Here is a 25593-nt window from a genome sequence, read left to right as displayed (position 1 = left end):
TACAAAATAAACAGCAGCAAGAAAAGATGGAAAAATGCACCCCGTACGCTGGTAAACGCGAACGGAGAATGCACCAGCAAGTAAGTGCAGAAAATTATTTGAGTCAGAATTACAACTCCAAAGAATAGAAGATAGAGAAGTTGCTTCTGGCAACTAGTAATCAACAACAGTGTCTTATAACGCACGCAACAATAAATCTAAAATAATTAAGAGCTTCTTTTGAACAAACTGTCAAAGAACAAATATTAAACAGATATCTGAATGGAAAATATAATTTACTGTCGCAAACCTGAAACAGAAAAAATAAAGACGACAGTGGCAGCAGAAAGTGCACTCATATTACAAGCAATGAGTGCATGGAATTAGTTCAAAACTTAACAAAATTGTTTCAACTGAATAACGCATACGGCGGACATCGTTGCAGCAGGATTTATCAATGCAGAGCAGCGAGCAGTTACATGAGTACGGGGTGTTGTGTTGTCCAATCAATGGCAGCACAAGAGAGACGTCGGCTTTAGCTGTTCTACAACCAGCATGCAGTTCACAGTTCAGCAGATGGATGAGCACTGAACATTTACAAAGTAGGAACAGTTCTGTGAGTATAGGGTTTAATGTTAATATTGTTGACTAGTAATAAATAGTGCATGCCGATCACAAGAAAAATGGCAATGCAAAACGAGGAGTTAAGATCGATACTAGAAGATATAACTAAAGAACAAGCAGAGAAGGATACGGAAGGATGGAAAGTGGAACGAGTATAATTAATTAAGTCCATTAAGGAACAAATTACTGAATCAATAGATGGTGTATTAAGCCGTAAAATACAGAAGTAAAAAATAACTCAGAATCTAACTTTAACACACAAATTAATAATCAAAACATTAAAATAATGGAAATAAACTCTAAAGTAAATGATTTACGAGAATCAGTGTCAGTAGAGGTGCAACAAGCAGTTAAACAAGTGTTAACAGATTATTTACAAGAAAGTGTACATAGAATAACAACCCGACAGTGGACGGGCTATGTAGATAATGTGAATTCCCAATTCCAAGCGGTACGAGCCAGTATTTCAGATGCAAATAAATGTATCATGTCCATACAGAAAAATGCTGTAATTAGGACACCTGATGCTATAAAACAGTTGGTTAAACATTTACACTTATTTGTAAAGCAAGAAGTAAAACACAAAACAGAAATAAATAATGACAAAATCACTTCTGGGGGAAGGTAAATTTAACAGTAAACAAGAACTTAATACAATATGGGAAGTAACAGATGATACTAAACAGAAATTAGAAAATAGTAAACCTGAAACTATGACAGGACCAACTAACGATGTAATACAGGATTTATATATAGGAAATGGGTTTAATTTAGCAAAGCAATCTACAAAGTATAAACCAGATGGCGATGTACGCCCAATTTATTCTTTAAGAGTGCTTGCCACATCTTTACCTAAAAAGTGGGATGACTTAAACAAAATAGATTTCACATTAGGATGTTCAATGGGAGATGCTGTGGAATGGGGAAATGCTCATGCAGAAGAATGTGTGTCTAGGAAAGATTTTGAGGAAAGCTTTAAGAGAAAGTACTGGCCATCAAGTACTCGGCAAAAATTAATCTTAAAGTTATTAGACCCTACTCCATACAGCAATTCATGGGGCACATATAAAAAGTACATAGAATTACATTTGACAAAATCTAAGTACTTTGATGATCCAATACATGAAATGCACTTAGTAAAAGTATTCATTAGACGTTTAAGATACCACGCTCGACAAGGAATATTGTATAGAGTGTGGAAAACCGAGAATGAGTTATTAGCATTTAGACACACTGAGTACTGAAAGAAATGATAATTATTCAGTGAAAGACAAAGTCGGGGAACAGGAATAACAAATACTTTCCTAATTCCTTACCATGGTCGAAGGAATCCAATTATTGTAGAGTAAGCAGTAATGAAACTGTTCGCAGCAGGGATAATGGTCTAAATCACAATAACCATTGAGGGGGAAGAAATCAGACTGATAACATAAACTCACAGGTGTATTCACTTTAAAACCAGTAAATTAATATGCAACGAAATAATGACACAAAAGTAAATCAGCGTATTATTGAAGTAATTTCCAAGCGGTATCTGGTCATAGTGATGCAAAACGAGAACAATATGGGTCAAGGGCTAGACTCCAGGATATCATGGAACAATACTAGGCCCATATATAATTAAAATGACAGTTTATAGTAAAATATCACCTATTAACTATTGGTTATTAGCGGAAGAGGAAAATTTAGAAAAGGTGCAACATAAACCAATTAAGAGGGGAAAATACACCCCAGGACCACGTTGGGAACACCTGGAGGGAGGGAGAAGATAAAGGCCCCGAGCTAGCGCCTTGGTGGTCAGCTCGTCTGTGCACCTGATGATGGCAACGTAGTTGCTTGCCAAAATATTACGCCTGTTGAACACCAATAACAGCTGTTCAACCATTAACACTTTCATCGTGTTATAATATATCCATATACTAAGAGGAGACAAGACAGTTCTGAAATTTGACATGTATAGCACTTGAGGAAGGCTTATAAGATAGAAGATAGCAAACTGTACAAAACATAATAAAATAAGTACTTGTTAATAAACCAACAGTTCAGGTGGAACCATTACAATGTCCACAATCTGGTTTATTATTATTATTATTGTTATTATTATTATTATTATGTAACATAAAATGGAAGAAAATGAAGGAAGAAGATAACAAAGGAAAACAATTTTTTCTTACATATGAGCCTAGACATCTTTCCTGTAGAATTTAATAATGGTCATATATTTAACACATGTCAAGAACTTTTCCACCAGTTTCACACAGTGCTGAAAAAGAGGAAATGCTAAAATATAAACAAGAATTTTACACTATCTTTTGCAATATAAAGACACTTTTGTAGAGTCTGCAAAAGCAAACACAATGTCTAATTAAACAGCAGAAAAATCAGCCAACCACAATGTGTTGTGTACATATGCTCAGCTGCTATTACAAGCTGTCAGAGCCTCATTTACAAAATAATTACTATGACAGTTTCGAGAGATACAACCACAATGATTTTACCCAAACTGCACTAACAGCATATACTACAATTCAAAGTTTTAATTATCACCTTGGAAAAATAAAGGCAGTTCCTGTTCCTCACAAACCTGGTACTGCCGAAACACATCTTCAGAGACAGCCATCCCAGAATCACCTCTGCTCCCTCTGCAAGATATTGTTACTGTGCAATCTTTACTACATACACCACATCTCTACGATTGAAACTCTCGCACTCCAACACCTGAAAGAGCTTTCCAGACACCATCTCCATAAAGCGTCCAACCTGTGATGTCCTACTCCCACCTTGGGGTACCACTGTCCATCACCACCTATCTTACTCACAAGGAGCCCTCTTGTCAACCTCTCGTAGCATCCATATAATGCCTAACTGACCTTTTCAATTTATCACATCCTCTAAAAGTCCCTCCCAACACTTCACAAAATCCAGAATCCTAACAAAACACAGTTTTTGACCTTTCCACCAACAACATTTGTCTCTTGGAAGTTTCAGTCCTATTCAAAGGGCATCACCTTCAGTCCCACACCCAAGTTTAGGCATGTCAGTCTTATCAGAGACCTACTCTCCCCCTTGTGAGGATGGAAACACTTCTTTTGCCAGCATCCTCCCCAAACAAAGCCAACATGATGCCAACATTGCTTTCCGAGTTCATACCATCATTCTACAAGGATGTGCCACTATAAAGTATATTCAAGGCACCTGCTGTATCTGTAAATGGACTCTCCTAAACTATTTGTGTCTGGGACACACACACTACATAAATAAAATATTAGAGTCTCTGCTGAATATTATATTTATTAAAAAAGCCACCAGGATAGTCTGTGAAGACCTCAACACAATCCATGTGGATGAATCTGCATCGAAAGAGCTATTTGTTAATGTACTGAACAGCTCCAACATGTTTTCTGTTATAAGTAGTCCCACAAGAATAACAAACAGAATGGAAAGTCTTTACGACAGCAATTTTTTAAACATGGTCGCCATAGGGGCAGAAATTATCAATCCTGATTTAGAGCAAGCTGATCATAACGCCTTTTCCTTACAATTCCAGTTACACCAGTGGAAGAAACGAATGTGTATCTTTCCTATAGATGAAATTTCTCTGAAGAAGACTGCACTAGTTTTACAAACAGTCTAAGTAATGAACCCTGGTTAGATGTGCTTTCAGAACCAGGTACTAACAATGCTTACAATTAATTCTATCCAGTATATAAGAACAATTTTAAAATGTGTTTTTCACAGAAACTGACCAGTGTATATTCATTGGGATCGCTAAATCCGGTACCTGGGTTACGGAGGACTTGAGATTTCCTATAGGACTCTAAAAAGGCTAGTCCCCAAATGAAAAGATCCACAATTTATAGAATATGTAAAGACTGATAAGAAAAAGTATCAATAGGTAGTTGCAAATGCAAAGCTGCTTAGAAACAATAGCATAACAAGACCACTGGGCAACAAATCTAAATATGTATACAAAATTGTGAAGAGTGAAACAGAAAAGAAACATGAACAGCAGGAAATAATGCTTAAAATGCCATATATATTAATACTGAGAAAAAAAGACTTGCCAAATATATGAATGATTACTTTATAAAGGCTTCCCACTGTCCAGTGGGAAACCACTGCAATCAGCCACACAAGTATTGGCGGGAAAACCATAGAATTTATTGGGTATGGAGGAAATGCCTACCCTTCAACCCCAAACAACTAAGCCCCTCTACGGTTCACAAACATAGTTGTAACTCACAGCTTTCTCCACAGAAGGTTGAGCACCTTTGACAGTCAACCATGGAAGGAAATCTTTTAAAGAAAATTCCACCGCGTGGCAATAGCCAGGAAAGACTGCATTTGGATATGGTGGGCAGCCACTTAAAAGATAACTTAGATGAGCAGGAGCATCTGAAAACACCCAAGACTGACAGCAGACTGAAACTTAGACTAAAGACAGGACAGATAAGTACCATAGCAACACACAATATAAATTCTCTCATTCAACCAGGTAAACTCTAAATATTGACAGAAGAAACTGATCAACAGGGGATTCTGACAACCTGACTTGAAGAATGGAATGACAAGGATATAGAATTTAAAAGGGAATACTAGAGAAAAGGGCAATGAAGCAATGCCCACAATTCAGAACAGGACTCGTGGTCAACCTCAAAATGATAGATTCCATAATAGGATTCAAGGCACAATCTCCTAGGCTCTCAACATTAAATATAAAAGTAGCAAATAGAACATACATAATAATAAATGCCCACGCCCCAACTAATGACAAAAATAATAGAAAAGACCATGAGGAGATGTGGATGGATTTTGGATCTGACAGCAAACAAACATCAACAAAAATCACACCAAAATTTTAACTGGAGGCTTTAATACCCAAATAGGAAGGGAAGAGAGATACAGAGATATAGTAGGGAAATAGCCGGCACAACGAAGAACAAACCAGAATGATACAGAGATATAGTAGGGAAATAGCCGGCACAACGAAGAACAAACCAGAATGGCATGAGATTGGTGGAATTCTGTAGAAACCATGACATTATCTCAAAATCAACATATTTCACAAAAAGACCAAATAAACTTAAAACCTGGAAACACCAAGACTGGATAAAAGGAGAATGGCAGATGGGTCATGTCTGCATGGATAAGAACTACCACAAGAAAATCTGCAATGTGAAGTCCTGAGAGGAACTGACACCAAATCAGATCATTACTTCATAAAAATAAAAATTAAATTCACCCCACTGAGAAAGAAAAAATCCCACCCAAAAAGGAGAGAACCTATGACCCTCATAAATTAATAAACAACAAGGAATATGAAGAACAAACTAGGAATATAAAAATAACCTGGATGAAATACTTCCCCAATTGAAACAAATAGCTGAACAAGTAGACCCAATAAATCCCAAGAAAAAACACCAGTGGTGGAATGACAAATGTGAAAAAACAGTGGAAGATACCCTTGATAAGGTATCAGAATCAAACAACAGAAGAATCTTACTTGGAAATCACAAAACAAAGACAGATGACTCGAAAAACATTAAAGAGGGTTAAATGTCAATATCAACAAGATATACTTTCTATGATAGAAACAAATAGTAAGAAAAAAACTCATGAGATTACTACAAAACATTTAGCAGACAACTCCATAGATATGATCCACCCAACACTAATGCTACAAAATAAAAACAATAATATGGCCCATAGTGATAACAGAAATTCAAATATTTTAACAGAATCTTTTAACGAACTTCTAAATTGTCAGGATCCTCTGGAGCTTCTTGAAATAAACACAGAAACTCCAATAAAAACCAAACCAGAAAATATGAACCCACAGACAATTCAGGAAGTCTACAGAGCTTTGAGCAAGCTCAAGAACTACAAAGCAAGTGGAGAAGATCAAACATTTGCAGAACTCTGTAAATATGCAACAGAACTCACGAAGATATTACATCAATGCCAAGTTAAAATCTGGATCGCAGAAGAGCTACCGGAACACTGGACTACAGTTATCATACACCCATTACACAAAAAAGTATAAAAATCAAATCCAGACAACTGCAGAGGGATTTCCCTATTGGATTGCACATATAAAATATTGTCAAGAATACAATCACTGTAAAGATCGACTTGAAAAGGAGCGGAGATATATTGAGGATGATTTAGACCCTGAAGAAGCTGCCTGGAACAGATCATCGCGTTAAAATTAATAATGGATGCCTACAAAAGAAGACAGAAGCAACTACTCATAACCTTTGTAGACCTCAAAAAAGCGTATGATCGCATCCACAGATCTTCGCAACCATAGATTTTCTATGCTACACATATTAAGAAATTTTGGACTCCATCACAAATTAATAAAAATGATAAAATTAACCCTTACAAACACCAAGTCCAAAGTAAAATTCACAGGAGAACTATCTGAGTCACTTATGATTAAAACAGGGTTAAGACAAGAAGATAGTCTATCACCACTGCTAGTCAACTGTGCTCTTGAATACTTGATGAGAGAATGGTACAAAGAGAACAACTGGAACCAAGAAAGATGATATAAACCTAAATTGTTTGGTATTCACAGATGACTTGGTGTTACTAGCTAATAATATACAAGAAGCTAGAAATCAAATAATGAGCCTGCAAAATATAGCACAAAAAGTAGGACCCAGATACCTTTCGAAAAGACATGAGACGATAGTAACAGACCTGCTATTAATAGATCATGTAACAGTAGACAACAGAAAAATTAAAACAGTGAAGCAATTTAAATATCTTGGAGAGATTATAACACACAACGTGGATGAAAAATCTGCTTGGAAATAAAGAACTAATAAAATGACAAAAGCTCAAAAACTAACATGGTCTACATATAATAAGAAATGTCTATCAATTCAAACAAAATTAAAACACTACAAGATGGTGATTCAGCCAGAGGTAACATATGCAAGCAAGGCTCTTTTTAAAGTCATTCAGTGAAACAGAGTTGACAAAATACTAAAAGTAGAGAGAACAGCAGCAACAACATACATAAATAAAAACTACCAGAAGGAATGGTAATGGTGGATAGTGTCACATAAAGTAGTGTACAGGGAACTGGAGCCCATCACAGATACTATACATAAAGAGGATTTCTTTCCTTGGCCACATAATGAAGACCCCAGAAACCAAATTAGCAATAAAAATTATGCAGAAACTGTGGAATCTGGAGCAACAAATTGGGTGGATCAAGAAAATTAAAGAGGATATAGGAGAACTAGATATAACCTTGGATGATATGCAAAACAAGACAAAAAAATTCAAGAAACTGAAAGACAAGAAAATAAGATTTAAACAAAAAGTAGACAAATGACACACAATGAAAAGTGTCCTTACAGGTGAGGAAAGATCAGAACGAATGAAAAGATACAGGGCAGTTAAGAAAGAACAAAACATGCACTTACGAATGAAAAGATACAGGGCAGTTAAGAAAGAACAAAACATGCACTTACTGAAGAAGAGGATCAGGAAATAATCCACTAAAGTGGTCAAATGTGGCCATGAAAGCAAATAATAATAATAATAAATAATAATAATAATAATAATAATAATAATATGAAAAATACATCCAACTGGCTGAGGAAGTCAAGGACATGTGGCATCAGGATAAAGTTGACATTATACCAATTGTACTATCAACTACAGGAGTCATACCACGCAAAATCCACCAGTACATCAACGCAATACAGCTACATCCAAACGTATATATACAACTGTGGAGATATGTAATTATTGATACATGTTCAATTACCCGAAAGTTCCTAAATGTAATGTAACATATACCGTACAGTTAAAAGGAAGTGACGCTTGATCAAGACTTAACGTCTGAGAAAGTAAAGAAATAATAATAATAATAATAATAATAATAATAATAATAATAAAGGCTTCCCAAACATTTAGCTTAAATTTTACATATTGGGATAAATTTCAGTATTGTACAACTGCATACAGCAAGAGATTAGTTCCAGCTAGTGAATGCAAAGTAGCAAAGGCAATTAAAGCCTCAAATGCAAAGTGTCAGCAGATTTAGATGAAGTACCAGTCTCACATTTAATCTGTACTGCTTCACTGATTACAAACCCCTTGGCTCATATGACTGATTTCTCATACACTGAGGGAGTGTTCCCACACAGATTACAAATTTTGAAAGTGATACCTTTATTCCAGGCTGGTAATATGCATAAAGTTGGAAACTATCGACCCATATCACTCCTTTCCACATTATCTACAGTATCTGAGAGATTAACAAAATAACGAAGAATCAAATACTTAAATGACCAGCTCTACAAGGACTTACTGAAAGACCCTATTTAAAAAGTTGTGTGTGATTATAGTACCCTCCTTTTACACATGTTAAAGTGTGTTGATGACAACAGCTAATCTTGTACACCTGCAAACTGCAGCAATAAACGCTGTTCTAACACTCCCAGCTGTGGGTTGCTCCATGTAGAGTAAGAAAGAATATCTTCAATATAAAGATATGTAAGTAACTTTGGTGTCATTCTTATAATGCACTGCCAACATACACAAAAAAAGTTGAATGAAATGGCTTTTAGAGCAGAGTTAATTTCTAATTGAGAAGTGTTTCAACAGTGTAAATGAATATGTTATCTTGCAGTAGCAGTAGCAGTAGCAGTAGCAGTAGCAGTAGTATGTCCCCATTTATTGCTGAGCACTTTTTAATCTCGTAACAAATGAACCAAATGTTTCAGATACAATGTATACACCACCTCAGAAAAGAGACTCGTTACAAGAATAGTTGTGATGGAAATAGTTTTGGCAGATGATTGTGTGCTTATACTTTTCAGTGGCATTATAAAATGTGTTCATGTGTTTAAATTTTTCAGAAGTGCAATATAACGAAAGTTCCATGTTCTAGTTGTAGCATTCATCATACGTCTCGTGCACTTTGTAACTATCCTTGTGGACTAAGTATATGTGGTTTCCTTTCCAAATCATATACCGATGCAGTGAGTAAGCTAGTGTTAATGCACTAGACTCAGCTTTGGGAGGAGTGGGGTTAGTATCTCATTCGACCATCTTGACTTGGGTTTTACCAAGCTGCTTACGTGAATGATGTGACAATATTAGAGGAGGAAAGTTGCTACCCACCATATAGCAGAGATGCTGAGTCGTGATAGGAACAAAAAAAGACAGAGAGAGATTCACACAATTATAGCTTTCAGCCAACTTCTTGCTCTAGTCTCCTTTGGTGTTCAGTATATGTGTACACAGTATTTCTGTAACGCGTCTGACATGTGCTATACTATTGAACCAAATGGACAAAGGATGAATACATATATAAAATAAAAATAGACATAACTAAAACTGCCAAATATTGAGAACTATGCACAAGAACGATTCAACAAATCCTTTAAGATATACTGACACAACTCAAATATCAGCATAAAATCACGGATTGAGACCATGAAGTCAACATAATTACACCAGTTTCCATTACTGGCAAGTACAATGCCTCCTGATCTCCCCACAGCAAGAATAACAGTCCTACGGAAAATATGAATTAAATGCCAGAAGAACTTAATGTTCTGAGGACATTCTGACAAACAAGGAAAATGAAAGATCTTAATACAGCCTTTCTTTGTCACAAGCTACTATATACCATGGTTCACTTGTGGTTTTAATTGAAACTTGAAATCACTAGCACTCGGAAATAAGCTAACACATCTTTAAATGTTCTTTCTGTCTGGAGTCAAGTGCATGAAGAACTACTTTCATGTCTCATTACACTTCCAAATTAGACTTTCCAAGTTAATAACAGTTTACAGCAGCAAACTTAACATGGTTTAACAATCTTTCAAGAAATTGTTGCAGCAGTAGATTCAGTTTTGTATTACATTGGTTCATCTAACAAAAACAGGAAAATACATTAAGAATTGTACCTTTATCTTTGGCCTTGTTATAACAGATGGCTTCCGGAAAGGGTTGATAACACGAGCTTCTGCAAATAACTGATCTTGATCCCCATCATAAAATCTCTCCATTAACTTCTCTTTATCCCATTTGAAATGGTTCAGGAGAATCCTAGTTGTTGTAGCTGGTATCTGTAAAATTAAGAAATGGTACATGTTACGTAAAAAAATCTTGTCAATATTAGACTATAATCTAAAATCTAACAAAATGTGGAAACTTCCAACTTACGTGTGTGTGTGTGTGTGACAACCAACAATGATTACAAATGTGTCACCTAGCACAAAAAATAATATATTTTTGCAACCTGAAAGATTCAAACACACATCAACAATCACTGCTGAAACCCAGAGGCATGCCCCCTCCCCTCAGCCTCTGCCCCCCCCCCCCCTCTCTCTCTCTCTCTCTCTCTCTCTCTCTCTCTTTCGACTGCCCTATGCCCCACATCAAACACAAAAAACAAATGTTTGGGCCTTGGGCCTCATTGCGTTACACATTCATTATTTTTTGTTTTCTGTATGTGGGCCCTACCCATACAGTAAAGTAAAAAATACATAAATTAGTAGTTTATACTCTTAACCCTAGCAATACCAGTGCATTTTCCACAAGGTGCATTATCAAACAAGAGGAGGAAGGGGGGTGGGGGGGGGGGGGGGGGGGGGGAGGGCTACTTAATGCCCACCCTACACAAAACAAAAATTTGAAGATGCAGATTTTGTTAACAGTTGTTGATTTTTACTCATGGCTTACTATTTAAAGGGCTATTGATGTGTAAATAAGGTCCTGAACCTAAAAATATTGAACATGGCAGTCATTGCGGGAGTGACATCAACTCAAAGACTCAACTAATTAGTCTGAGAATGTCATGAAACTAAATTGCCTGTAACTTCAGAACTATTGTAGCTAGGAGACTCAAACTGATGACATAAAAGTTTTTGCTTAAACTTTAATTTGATATGTTATACAAAAATCCTGTACTATTTGTTTGCATTTTCTTGGAAAAAGAAGTACATATTTATGTTTACAATCAGTGGTTTAAATTTCGAGATGAAAAACGAATGAGTTCTTGAGCAATAAAATTAAGAGAATTATATTGTATTACATAAAGGAATTTTAATGTTATTATTTTATTAATTAAAGTTACCTGGAATAGAAACTGTGAGAGATGATTTTAAAGACCAGCTGCACAAAGCAGTCACCTGAATTAGTTAGTTAGTTATTATGTTACTTGAAGCCTCACTAGTCAGCTTTCATTTAGATTTTTTAAATGATCACAGCTGAAGTCAACATGTAGACTCAGTAGGCACCATGAGTTCAGCCTATCTTGGGATACACAACACTGACACCTGAAAATACTATGGGGTTTGGACAAGGAGAAAGTGATGCAGAAGGTCCCTTTGAACTGCTAACACCAGCTTGGAATATTTTAGATTGGTAGCCCTTTTCAAGAATCTAAAAACCTGCCCACCAACTTTAAGAACTGGCACTAATAGTAAAAGCAATTTTACCGATCAGCTTCAATTCTTTTAGGCAAGTATGATGTTGGAAAATGGTTTGCATACTCTATTACGAATTCACAGTATGGCTTAATTACAACATGGCATTCTGAGATTGGAATGACAGAGTGTAGTTTGTGTGTCCCTTGAATTACTGAATCAGGGCAATAATCTCACATCACTTCATTTCTCTGGTGTACAGATATCAAAATCAATGCTAAGAATAGTTTCTGGCACTTCCAGCAGGCGAGCCTCCATATAAAGTGCACCAATGACAAATAACGTTTCTTGTAGTAGTCCATTGTTGTTCTACAATTGTGAGCCTGTACGTAATTCCTTCATGATTGCTCCAGCTAACACTGTGATAAACTGTGTTCTCACACTTCCAAGTGAGCAGCAGTAGTATAAAATAAACAGCAGGCTAGGCAAGAAAAAAATGTACGATCCGTGCAAGAAAGAGGCACAGATTCCGAACTAGCAGCACAATCCCCACAATCAGGCAGTTGCCTACAACATAATTAGTAATTGAAAGAGCAGTTGCCTTGGATCTCATCCAATTGCACTGTTTAATGCTTCAAGTGCATTGTTACTTTTACAAGGCAACAAATTGACATTATGAATGTTTATTTTATTACTGTTTGGTTAAACAGTGGTTTAGCTCATATAATGTTTATTTTATCATTGTTTTAGTAAACTAAGGTTAAACTTTGTTTTTGCTCATACATGTTTACCACAGTAACATAATACCATATATTCTTTACATTGCATACAAAGAACACCACGCGCCCACTTGTGTTATGAAAAATGGTACACCCACTTGAAGGTTAAGCAAAATTTTACAGCTCTTTGTGAGTCACAATTTGATTTTCAAATTGCCTTTGTAAATGTGCTCAACAGAAAGTCTTGACTGTGTCACCAAATCCATCATAAGCATGTTTACCCAGTGTTGTGGCAAAAAATGCATTTCTACACCAGCATTATAGTCTTGTGAAGGCATGTAAGAGTTTTTTCCCATTCTTATATCACACTGCAATTCAGAACTTTGACCATCTTATTTTCCTTGAATATTAAGCTAGGCTTCAGCTGGGAAACATTAAATGCCACTGCACTGTGTTACAAGCAGCCATGAAAGATATCGTAGTTCAGTCATGTGGCTTTAGTGTTGTCTTCATTGTAGTGCACAACAAAAGGGTGCAGTGTGGCTTGGATAGTAGCAGAACTGGATTTCATCTTTAAATACATGTGAGTGAATTTTTAGGAAAAATTAGTTATGTCATATTGTGCCTCTTTTAAGTTATTTAATATACCCATGAAACTGCTTTGTCTCACTTCGAACATTAAACATGAAATAACAACCAAAACTGTGGACAATTATTTTCCAAACAATTTCGATTATGACTAAATTAATGTTGGCAATAAACATCTAAATGAATTTACTTGCGCACGAGAGGTTACGAGTTCCTCTGATGTATAGAAAACACAACAATATTGATCAACACATGTGACTGGTAAACAATACATGCGATAGCAGTTGTACATAAAACAAAGGAAAAATTTACGTCTAACAGCAGAAGAGGAGTTATAGGCTACTTAATATTGTATCCTATTAATTGTTGATCACTCCATTCAATATAAACTGCTATGAAAATCAGTGTGATGACGTAGTGTATTTTGTGGTGCAGTACTGTATTTACAAATCTATTTTCTTGACTTTGTTTCTAATAATTTACAAATACTACTTACTGTATAACTACAGGGACTTAATTAACTTTTTGTTTCACAGATCTGTAGTGAGAAAATTCTGACAACACAAAAATATAATTTACAAAAAAGAAATATGTTCAAGTTCCATCCAAAGATTCTACGTGAAATGGCCCTCTAGGAAGTGGAATAAGTCTCAAACTTTCGTCTGAAAGGTAATAAAAATCTTGACACAAATTGTAAATGTCTAGACATAATACACTGAGGTGTATATGATAATTCTTGGGCTCATGTAGCCACACATCAACAAACAGCAAATCAGTCTGCAGAACACATTTACATTGATCACATTAATGTACCGAAGGTTCGCAGAAGAAAGAAATTCCATAAAACAATATCTGATATTATTTATAATGTGTGTGACAACTACTTCTACTAAGTAATTTCTCAGTGTTGTAGGAGATGGTCACCAATAAATATTATAAGCTCCTCTTAGACTGAAATTTATTAGTAGCTATGCTTTTTATAGCAGCTGGCAAATTATTGAGTGTTTATTATGATGTTTGTTTTACTCATCACACAGAATAACTGTACAAAGACATATCACAAAAATGTGAATGTGAAACAATAAATCTACACGTAGGCCCTACAGCTCTGTGCTTTACGTTTGATGTTCCTACTACCATTTCAGACAATTAGGCCTACACTGTTAAATATGGAGGAACAAGATATATTAAACTGTACTATCAGTGGCATTTTGTAGTACGGTACTTTGTATACATGTACATCTTTGATAGAAGCAACTAAGTATTGCTCATTGTCTATTGAACAAGCTCAGTGCCTACTGGACAAAGTCTCTACTTGTTCTTCTGCCGTCTTGGCCAATATTATCTTTCTGGGGATCAGCTGCTGAATTTTGGGATTAGGCCTAATAACATATTTGAAGGACAGATGCTTGAAAAGTAAAGACAGCGAAAAATTGAACTGGTCAAAGGGAACTGATCTACTTCCATTCAAGTTACTAGTTGTGGAATTCTACAGTATGGTTCTTTGTACACATGTAGGTTACAGCAACCAAGCACCAGCCAATGATAACTGGATCAAGTAACACTCATTGACTACTGTACAAATTCTATGTGGTCTACTGACATCTTGGCCAACATGATCTTTTGAGGCACAGCTGATATCAGATTTGAAAGACAGATGATTCAAAAGCAATGACAGCCCAAAACTGAAAAGGTCAAAGAAAACTGATCTTCTTCCATTCAAAACAGTTTGTGATGTTGACTTTGCAGTAGACTATGTTATGTAATATGGTGTGCCTCCAAGTGATATTTAGACAATAACTAATTTTCACAGCTATGACTTCTAAACACTACAAGAAGAGTTAAAAGTTTTCGTATATTTATGATAATTGGAACTTTTCATATTTTTTGTGGTGCTGCAAATAGTAAACTGCTGAAAGAGTATTACTGTATTATTTTTACCTAGATGAATTCATAAAATGAAGTAAGGTATTTGTTAATACTAGCCCTATATGTGATACCACTTTAAGTGTGACTGGAATAGTTGTTGGCAGTACAGCCAATAATGTAATAAACAAGAACACTATGTATGGCACAGTGCAAATTAAAAATGTCAAGATGCTGACATAGGCTAGTTAGGCCTAATCGTTTGTTTACATATAGTTATGTCAACTGCTTTGTTACACATGTTGTCATTTATTTGTGGGCACTGATTTTAATCTGTTAATTTATTATTTGTTTAGCTATTAATTAATAGTATTTCCGTCGTTGATTTTTTGTGGGAATGACTTTGAAAGTATGTGTTTTGAGTTACTTTTTCAAGCCTTACTTCTATCCCTACATTTTCCAAATTTGCAGTGAAAACGCTCACACATAATACTGACGAAATAAAAATACGTAAACAATACTATTTGAAACGACTACATAGCGAAAAAGGATGTGTTAGTATGTACACAGCTTATCTCAAGGGACGAGTGCTTAAATGTTGTCGTTTTCCCGCATTTCCAAGCACTTTTCTCACCTCCTATGTGCACAATTACAAAACACGTTGCTTGAAAGTGAACCAAGATTACAATACACAAGTGTCGAATTTGACAAGTCTAACAAGCAGTTTAAATTTTAACTTTCATACCTCCACAACAGTATTCACTTCTTTGATAGAATCCACCATGTACTGGACGATCTCCTCTGTTGACAAAACTTCAAAAGGATATTCTTCAACTTCAGGCTGCCTCTCTCTCGGATTTGGTGCCTCTACTTCCATCATTGCAAATTCAACATCGTCGCCGCTTGATTCATTCCCGGAGTCGACATCGTCGTAAAGTGTCTCCTCTTCTGAATCCATAATTTGGATATACACGAGCCACGTCCACCACCTGAGCAATCGCGAAACAGTTTGTATTGAGAGTTGGTTGAAAAATTACACTCTTACAATTTGGACAGGGTCAGCAATCCACAAAATAGTTCACCAGTACTTCTGTCGATGTTTAGTACATGACGTCAGCTTCTGTCGGTCAGAGGCTAAGGCTGCTGGGTAGTGTATTGACAGTCACCCAACTTTAAAATTTACCATACTATAACAACCGACAGACACTGCAAATACGTAGAAATTGATGAAAGGCACACCTATTGATGTTATAAAATCAGAGCGCAGAATGAAAGTTTTGCTCTTTTAGACAATATATAAATAACTGCAAAATATGAAGATTCGGGGTGAAATATTAGAATCTCTGGTAAACAAACTACGATCTAGCACCGCAGTAGTACGCCCAGACAGTAAATGAAATAAAATCAAAACATATGTTTGTGACAGAGATGCAGGTTTGATGTTGTTGTTTCCAATCGGTGGCAATGTGATATGGCATTACCGAAGGTGGAGGGCTATGCCATTGTTGAGAAAATAGGCGCTGGAAGTTATGCTTCAGTATATAAAGCGTTTAAAAAAGTAAGAACTTAGAACTATGCGATAAATTGAACACATCACTTTTTTAATAAAATGTAGAGTTAAGTCTGATTCTTTAAAACACAAGAAAGTATACACGCACCTTTAAAAATGTTGAGACGAAGGTAGTAATTTGGAGGTAGTGGAATGCTGGCAGTGCTCTTTCACTGTACGTTCGGAACTCTTCCTGTGTTTTAATATGTCGTTGCTAAACAAGTGTGAGCGCTTGATTTTTCTTCATACATTGAAGCTCTCGATTTCCGGGAGCATGAATCATGTGTCTGAGCGCAGCGCCACTGTCCCTCGCGTCACCAATGTAAATTTCTCATGTTGCGCAAGAATAATGTAATTATTCGTCCCTAATCATAGTGATAAACCAACATGTAATGTGCTGTACTTCCGATATCGGCGAGGAGATTGCCATTGCAACTTTGTTACGTTATTAAAAAGTTGTCGCCTTTGTTGCGGCGAGAAAGCAAAGTTGAAGGACATGCTTCTGACACTTTTTTGTATGTGCAGGAGATTGAAAAGCATTCGGACGAATGTTTCTTTTAATAGCGATTCTGTGAACTATGCATGCCTAAACTTGAAAACAGAACAATATTAGTGGACATGCAAGACCACTGGAACTCGGAGAAGAGATTTAGTAACAATTCTGATGATGACAGTTATTACCTTAAGAACAATGCTTGAACATGGTGGGCACTAAGTACTGAAGTGGGAAAAGTTCTATAAACCCACATTAAATTTTAGTAGTAGTCTGGTTAGTAGTCACCTTTCTCTCATACTAATATTGCCCCAGTTTGTGGGGTGAGTCAAGAAAAAGTGGCTTATATAAAGTCTTCTCTACTGTGGATGAAATATGCAAGAGAAATTACCATTATTGGTTACCTTGTCAAGACCTTTGTGCAGATATATTTTTATTTGTTTTATTTATTTGTACTTATGCTGTTGAGCATAACAGTATCGGGGTTGTCAGACACAATACAGAAATAATATATACATTTTAACACATATACAAATTAGGACAGGAGTAGATGAGGATAGGCCGGGAAGTATGACATGGCTTTATCAATGGAACCATCCAAGCAGTCACATTTAGCAGCATGGGAAAACCCAAGTCAGGACTGTTGGACTGGTTACAAAGCCTGCTCCTCCCAAATGCGAGGCCAGTGCATTAACAATGGCTTAGCCACCTCACTCGATTTGTGATTTGGAAAGAAAACTACATGTAACTAGTCTACAAGTAGGCTACAACACGCATAAGAAGTATAATCAGTGTTATAGCTAGAACATGAAACTTGTTATATTAAACATCTGAAAGAATGTAAACACATTATATAATGCTGCTGAAAAGTATAAACACACAGACACTTTCCAACACTGTAACCATCACAACTATTCTTGTACCAGATCCATTCTCTGAGGACGTGTATTGCACTGCTTATGAAACAGAGGAAACAAGAAACGACCCGAAGGAGGTTTTGCAAAGAAATGCATGGCATATATGGTTCACTTGTTAACAGATTAAAAAATACTCAACAAGAAATGAGTCCTACAACTGCTGTAAGATAACGTATTCATTTAAACTGTAGAAACACTTCTCAATTAGAAATGTTTTCATATCCAATCTAAGAGCCATTTTCTTCTTCAACCTCGTTATGTATGTTCGTTGGCAGTGCATTATGAAGAATAAAGCCAAAATGACTTGCATGTCTCTGTATACAAGATGAGGTGTTTTTTAACTTTAGACTTCTTAAAGCATTGTTTTAACACTTTCCTGAGCATTTTTAAAGTGTGAATACTTTTGTACTGGTGAAAAATAAAGTTATATCATTCTATATCCAAAATCTATGGTTCTGTTCTTTTGTCAGAGGTAGCAATATGGGGTACAGGTACGTACTGTCTCAAATCATGTTTGTAATACACGTAAGGTGAATTAGGCGCAAAATGCAACACCTACAATGCAATCTGAGGGGCAATGGGTACTCCACCAGTTACATTAGCTTTGCCAACTTGCAACCTAATTGTCACCTTTCAGTCTTGCCTAGCTATGAAACAGATGGTGGTTAGCAGAGCATAGATGTAGGTATAGTTCAGTCTGTCCCCACAACCCACATCACAAAAATGTTGGTGCAAACAATATTTTCAGCAATTCTCCCCCCCCCCCCCCCCCCTCACACGACATCAAATGCCACAGAATTATGCTACAGGATGAAGCTGACATCTGGCATCTGTAGGTTCAGTTAACTGAGATTTGTGGATATTAACAAGAGTGAATTCACAGCTATAATTCGAGATATAAAAGTAACTCCTATGTAGACTATGTGCCCCTGTTGAGAGTTAAGAATGGAATTTTATATTCTGATGCAAAAGTCTGTAACAGGTTGTTAACAAACATCTGGTGGTATTCGAAAAATTGCCAGATGTTCAGAAATAAATAGAAATAAAACATCATTGGTCGCTTCTTCAATAGTCTGTCAGAACATTTGCTTTTAGGTATGTAAATTGTGCTTAATTTGAAATTTTCATTTCAAACAGATCTTTGGCCATATACTGGGTGTAAATAAATTCCCTTTACAGACCAGAACAAGGGAAAAAAGTCTAGTAAACATGGGCCGGGTGTGAGGAACCTGTCCTCGGGCTGGTAAAGGAAATTTTTGTTACACCCTTTATAGACAGCTGATAATGGTGTGTGTTAAGTAATGTAATTGCTGTGTTTGAAGTATTAGATAATAATAGCAACTGAGTAGTGCAGAACAATAGCTTTTCTCACAGTAGCTGTTTTTCTCCTAATGTACGTAATCATATGTAAAACAATATAGGCTATAACTAATTCACACAATTATCTTTCTAAGTAGTCGTGGTATGTTTTTCGTTTAGGAGTAAAGGAGACCACTCTTTGAATGGTAGAAGCATTGAGGCATCAACATGCATACAAAAACAACGAAAGCTTAGCTAGCGCGCACAATGGCAGGATTGCTGTTGGGAGAGGTAACTGGCAGCTCAGAGGGAGGCAGCAGGTATGCAAGAATGGAATGTGGGAGGGAGAGGTAACAGGTGCACAGGCTAGGACGGCCACACATGGGCACTGGAGCCAGTGAGTTCATGTGGCGCACAAAGATGATGACATGGAGGTGTAGATTCAGAGGGGAGTGGAAGGGTGTGCTTTTCAACAACTCAACACTTTTACTATCTTTTACTCCTAAACTATTTACATTCTGCCAGAGCTTTTCCTTGACATATTTACTTTACAGAAGTATCATGCAGTGCCTGTTTGTGCCCATTAGTGTATAATTTGATGTCTTCAACATTCATGAGTACTCTCTTTCATGATGGGATTAATGGAACACGAAGTGTGAACAAAAGAACAATAAGAAAGAGGCAGGTGCTGCACTGAAATGAAGAGAAAAGAACTTTATGACACAACTTGACTGCAAAAAGGAGGAGGAGGAGGAGATTAGTATATAACATCCTGTCGACATCGCGGACATTAGAGATGGAGCCCAAGCTTGGATTAGGGAAGGATGGAAAAGAAAAGCAGCCGTGCCCTTTCAGAGGAGCCACCCCGGCATTTTCCGTAAGTGATTTAGGAAAATCATGGAAAACCTAAATCAGGATGGTAAGGTGCAGGCTTGAATCGTTGTCCTCCTGAATGCAAGTCCAATGTGCTAACCACTGCTTTACGTTGCTCAGTTGACTACAAAAAGGGATAAGATGGCAGGGCATATCATAAGGATCACGGAATTTTGGTGTGTTCGTTTTGTCTACTTAAAGGCCTTCTGGCTGAAAGATCTACATGTAAGGCAGCTCTTTTTTTGTACCTGTCTGTGACTCGACATCTCCTGTATATGATGAGTATCAGTCTTTCCTTTTCATAATACTGCCATTATTTGATCCTGGATTTTCCATTTTTTTAAAATCTGAGTATAATACAAGTGACAGAGATGCACTCTCTACAAGGGCCCTGGATAAGATGAGAAGGGACACAATAAGATATGAAACAATATGAAACACACTTCAGATCAGTCACCTAAAAGGGACAAGAGAGAGGAATAGACTGACATGGTTTGATCACAATAAAAGAAACACTGCCTGAACAGCTCTAGAATGGATAGAATCTGGAAGAAGGCCAAATGGAAGACCATGCACGAGAGAGAGAGAGACCAGGAAAAAATTAATATGAATCAGAGAGGACTACAACGCAAAGAAATTCTGAATGACAAGACACGTGTAGCGAAAGACAAAGGGTTGCCTATAGTAAGCAGTTTCAAAAGGGTGTGGATTGCAGTAGTTAAGCAGAGATGAAGAAATCTGCAAATTGCTGCAGATTTTAATGCTGGGCCATCACCGAGTATCAGCTTGCGAACCATTCAACGAAACATCATCGATATGGGCTTTCGGAGCTGAAGGCCCACTTGTGTACCCTTGATGATTGCACGACACAAAGCTTTATGCCACACCTGGGCCTGTCAACACTGACATTGGACCGTTGGTGACTGGAAACATGTTGTCTGATCAGAAGAGTCTCGTTTAAAATTGTATTGAGGAGTTGGATGAGTACGGCTATGGAGACAACCTCATGAATCCATGGACCCTGTATGTCAGTAGAGGACTGTTCAAGCTGGTGGAGGCTCTGTTATGGTGTGGGGCATGTGCAGTTGGAGTGATATGGGACGCCTGATACGTCTAAATATGACTTTGATAGGTGACACTCACATAAGCATCCTGTCTGATCACCTGCATCCATTCATGTCTATTGTGTATTCTGACAGACTTGGGCAATTCCAACAGGACAGTGCAACACCCCACATGTACAGAATTGCTACAGAGTGGCTCCATGAATACTCATCTGAGTTAAACACTTCCGCTGGTGACCAAACTCCCCAGACATGAGCATTATTGAGCATATCTAGGACGCCTTGCAATGTGCTCTTCAGAAGAGATCTCCACCCCGTCGTACCCTCATGGATTTATGGACAGCCCTGCAGGATTCATGGTGTCAATTCCCTCCAGCATTAGCTAAGTCCATGTGACGTTGTGTTGCAGCACTTCTGTGTGCATGTGGGGACGTCCTCTTGGGTAAAATATTCCGGAGGTAAAATAGTCCCCCATTCAGATGTATGGGTGGGGACTACTCAAGAGGACATCATTATCAGGAGAAAGAAAACTGGCATTCTACGGATCGGAGTGTGGAATGTCAGATCTCTTAATCGGGCAGGTAGGTTAGAAAATAAAAAAAGGGAAATGGATAGGTTAAAGTTAGATATAGTGGGAATTAGTGAAGTTTGGTGGCAGGAGGAACAAGACTTTTGGTCAGGTGAATACAGGGTTATAAGTACAAAATCAAATAGGGGTAACACAGGAGTAGATTTAATAATGAATAAAAAAAATAGGAGTGTGGGTAAGCTACTATAAACAGCATAGTGAACGCATTATTGTGGCCAAGATAGATACGAAGCCCATGCTTTCTACAGTAGTACAAGTTTATATGCCAACTAGCTCTGCAGATGATGAAGAAATTGATGAAATGTATGCTGAGATAAAAGAAATTATTCAGGTAGTGAATATAGACGAAAATTTAATAGTCATGGGTGACTGGAATTCGACAGTAGGAAAAGGAAGGGAAGGAAACGTAGTAGGTGAATATGGATTGAGGCTAAGAAATGAAAGAGGAAGCCGCCTGGTAGAATTTTGCACAGAGTATAACTTAATCATAGTTAACACTTAGTTCAAGAATCGTGAAAGAATGTTGTATACATGGAAGAACCCTGGATATACTAAAAGGTTTCAGATAGATTATATAATGGTAAAACAGAGATTTAGTAACCAGATTTTAAATTGTAAGACATTTCCAGGGGCAGATGTGGACTCTGACCACAATCTATTGGTTATGAACTGTAGATTTAAACTGAAGAAACTGCAAAAAGATGGAAATTTAACGAGATGGGACCTGGATAAACTGAAATAACCAGAGGTTGTACAGAGTTTCAGGGAGAGCATAAGGGAACAATTGACAGGAATGGGGGAAAGAAATACAGTAGAAGAAGAATGGGTAGCTTTGAGGGATGAAGTAGTGCAGGCAACAGAGGATCAAGGAGGTAAAAAGACGAGGGCTGGTAGAAATCTTTGGGTAACAGAAGAGATACTGAATGAAATTGATGAAAGGAGAAAATATAAAAATGCAGTAAATGAAGCAGGCAGAAAAGAATACAAACGTCTCAAAAATGAGATAGACAGGAAGTGCAAAATGGCTAAACAGGGATGGCTAGGGGACAAATGTAAGCATGTAGAGGCTTATCTCACGAGGGGTAAGATAGTGCCTACAGGAAAATTAAAGAGACCTTTGGAGAAAAGAGAACCACTGGCATGAATATGAAGAGCTCAGATGGAAACCCAGTTCTAAGCAAAGAAGGGAAAGCAGAAAGGTGGAAGGAGTATATAGAGGTTCTATACAGGGGTTATGTTCTTGAGGACTATATTATGGAAATGGAAGAGGAGGTTGATGAAGATGAAATGGGAGATATGATACTGCGTGAAGAGTTTGACAGAGCACTGAAAGACCTAAGTCGAAACAGGGCCCCCGGAGTAGACAACATTCCATTGGAACTACTGACGGCCTTGGGAGAGCCAGTCCTGACAAAACTCTACCATCTTGCGAGCAAGATGTGTGAGACAGGTGAAATACCCTCAGACTTCAAGAAGAATATAATAATTCCAATCCCAAAGAAAGCAGGTGTTGACAGATGTGAAAATTACCGAATTGTCAGTTTAATAAGTCGCAGTTGCAAAATACTAACGTGAATTCTTTACAGACGAATGGAAAAACTGGTAGAAGCTGACCTCGGGGAAGATCAATTTGGATTCTGTAGAAATGTTGGAACACATGAGGCAATACTGACCGTACGACTTATTTTAGAAGAAAGATTAAGTAAGGCGAACCTACATTTCTAGCATTTGTAGACTTAGAGAAAGCTTTTGACAGTGTTGACTGGAATACTCTCTTTCAAATTCTGAAGGTGGCAGGGGTAAAATACAGGGAGCGAAAGGCTATTTACAATTTGTACAGAAACCAGATGGCAGTTGTAAGAGACAAGTGCCTATTCCGTACATTGTTACTCTGTTCTTATTATATGTATTAAATGTTATAACAGTTTCCTGTTAAATGCAGCATGCCAATGTATATGTATAGAAATTTGTTGTGCCAAATATAATGTGATGCGTAAATTTCTTATGCAAGGTTATACTGTGCTAAACAGTCGTGAGTTAAGTATTGGAGATTCCCAGTAAGATTAAAATATTTCTCGTTCACATCTTTGTCAGTGCGCTGCTCCTAATTTTGATGTTTGAAGGCAGTGTGAGGGAAAGTGCAGGATCTGTGAGGAAGCCAGCAAGGCATCAAATTGTAAGGCGTCATAAGGCCCTTGAAAACTGTACAGTCTCATTTCATTCGGCAAAGAAAAATACAGAATTGTAGATCAATTATTTTGTAGGTCGCAGTTAAGAGGAAAACCTTCATAAAAGTGGAATGAATTTTTTAACAGAGAACAGAAGTTCTCAGAACTGATTGCTTTGTTATATATTTACATTAAATTGTCATTAGTTTGCTGTATGTTATTTGTACATAAAAATGAACGTGTTTACCTTTTTTTAAATTTTTGTCACAACACCTTTTATGACAATCCTAACCGGTTTCAGCCTACAGTCGCCCTCTTCAGGGGGTTCAATAGAAGAAAAGCTTAAATTAGGCTGTGAAACAAGTACAAATATTTTCACTAGGTCTACTTGTGAACTAAGTAAAGCACTAGTAGCAGATGTATGGTTCATACCTTTGAACAGCATTTGGTGAACAAATGTGCATGCTTTGTCAACTAAACACAAAATCAGAAATCAGGGAAATAATATGCATACAATGAAGTGTACTTTTTCTTTCCTACTCCATGTGCTACACATGCACAGCCTCTCGTGAAAACCATAAAAAGTGACAAATATTACAACAACATTACAGTCAGTTATTTGTAAATATAAAAATTGAATACTGGTCTTTAAAATAGTAAAGCTGTTTAAAAAACAGGGTGAGGTCTTGACAGTAAAGGAGACACAGTACATTTTCCAGTGCATGATGGTGCTGCACTTCAGTCTGCTGCTTGTTTATGCTACTGCAAATAACATTAGGAGAGATAATGCAGAATGGATGGCAATTGCTGTTACCTGTTGCAGCTCATTGGCACTCTTCTTCCAGCTGTGAGGTGCTTACATTAGCTGGGAACAGGTAAGAACATGCATATCTACTGCAAAAAGTAGGGAAGGAAAGGTACAGTTATTCGAATGTATATAGTTCCCTGATTTCCAATTTTCTGTTTAGCTGACAATACATGAACATTCATTCACCAAATGCCGTCCATAGGTATGAATGATATATATGTTAATAGCACTGTACTCAGCAGTAGGCCTAGTGAAAAGATTAGTACGTGGTTCAGGTCTTAATATAAGCTATTCTTTTTCTGTTGTGGCATCTGAAGATCAACACTGTAGGCCAAAACTGTTGGGACTGTGTCAGAAGTAAAGAAAAACGTTGTTATAAGCCAATCAATGTCTCCTTAAATGAATTACAGTTAGCAAACTTGTTGATACTCTGAAAATTACTGCTTTGATCCCAATTATACCAAGTAACTGCAGTTTATGTACTTCTGCTTACTTGATATTTGTATGAGTAAACCAATGACTGTCATATTTTTAAATATGTTGCCTACATAGTGAAAAGCAGCAGCATTGAGTCATTGACAGGCACACACAAAAAAGAAGGAAAATTTACTAGCTTTCGGAGTACTTTTCTGTTCTAGAGTACACACAAGTGCGC

General features: G+C 37.0%; 2 protein-coding genes across 6 annotated transcripts in view; one reads left to right on the top strand and one right to left on the bottom strand.

Moving 5' to 3' along the window:
- LOC126281157 (E3 ubiquitin-protein ligase ariadne-1) overlaps positions 1-16443 on the bottom strand; it is a 76615-nt gene extending 60172 nt beyond the window's left edge. The window contains exons 1-3 of one of the 2 annotated variants that reach the window (XM_049979825.1): positions 16261-16443; positions 15924-16167; positions 10542-10703 (exon numbers count right to left, since the gene is read on the bottom strand). In XM_049979825.1, the coding sequence (XP_049835782.1) occupies positions 10542-10703; positions 15924-16136 (375 nt within the window). In that variant the 5' untranslated portion in view covers positions 16137-16167; positions 16261-16443. The remainder of the gene's footprint in view (positions 1-10541; positions 10704-15923; positions 16168-16260) is intronic. The other variant, XM_049979824.1, reaches the window with a different exon arrangement.
- Positions 16444-16535: 92 nt separating this feature from the next.
- The window catches only part of LOC126281158 (serine/threonine-protein kinase ULK3), a 124341-nt gene continuing 115283 nt past the window's right edge, over positions 16536-25593 (top strand). For 2 of the 4 annotated variants that reach the window (XR_007551225.1, XR_007551223.1), the window contains exon 1: positions 16567-16736. Coding sequence is in view for 1 of the 4 variants with exons in the window: in XM_049979826.1 (XP_049835783.1) it covers positions 16650-16736 (87 nt within the window). In the remaining 3 variants the exon portion in view is untranslated. Of the gene's footprint in view, positions 16737-25593 lie in introns of all 4 variants that reach the window. The other 2 variants (XR_007551224.1, XM_049979826.1) reach the window with 2 other exon arrangements.

Source organism: Schistocerca gregaria, chromosome 7 (genome assembly GCF_023897955.1).
Source record: "Schistocerca gregaria isolate iqSchGreg1 chromosome 7, iqSchGreg1.2, whole genome shotgun sequence".
NCBI lineage: Eukaryota > Metazoa > Arthropoda > Insecta > Orthoptera > Acrididae > Schistocerca > Schistocerca gregaria.
The sequence above is the reverse complement of the archived record's forward strand: the minus strand, read 5'-3'. Positions and strand labels throughout refer to the sequence as shown.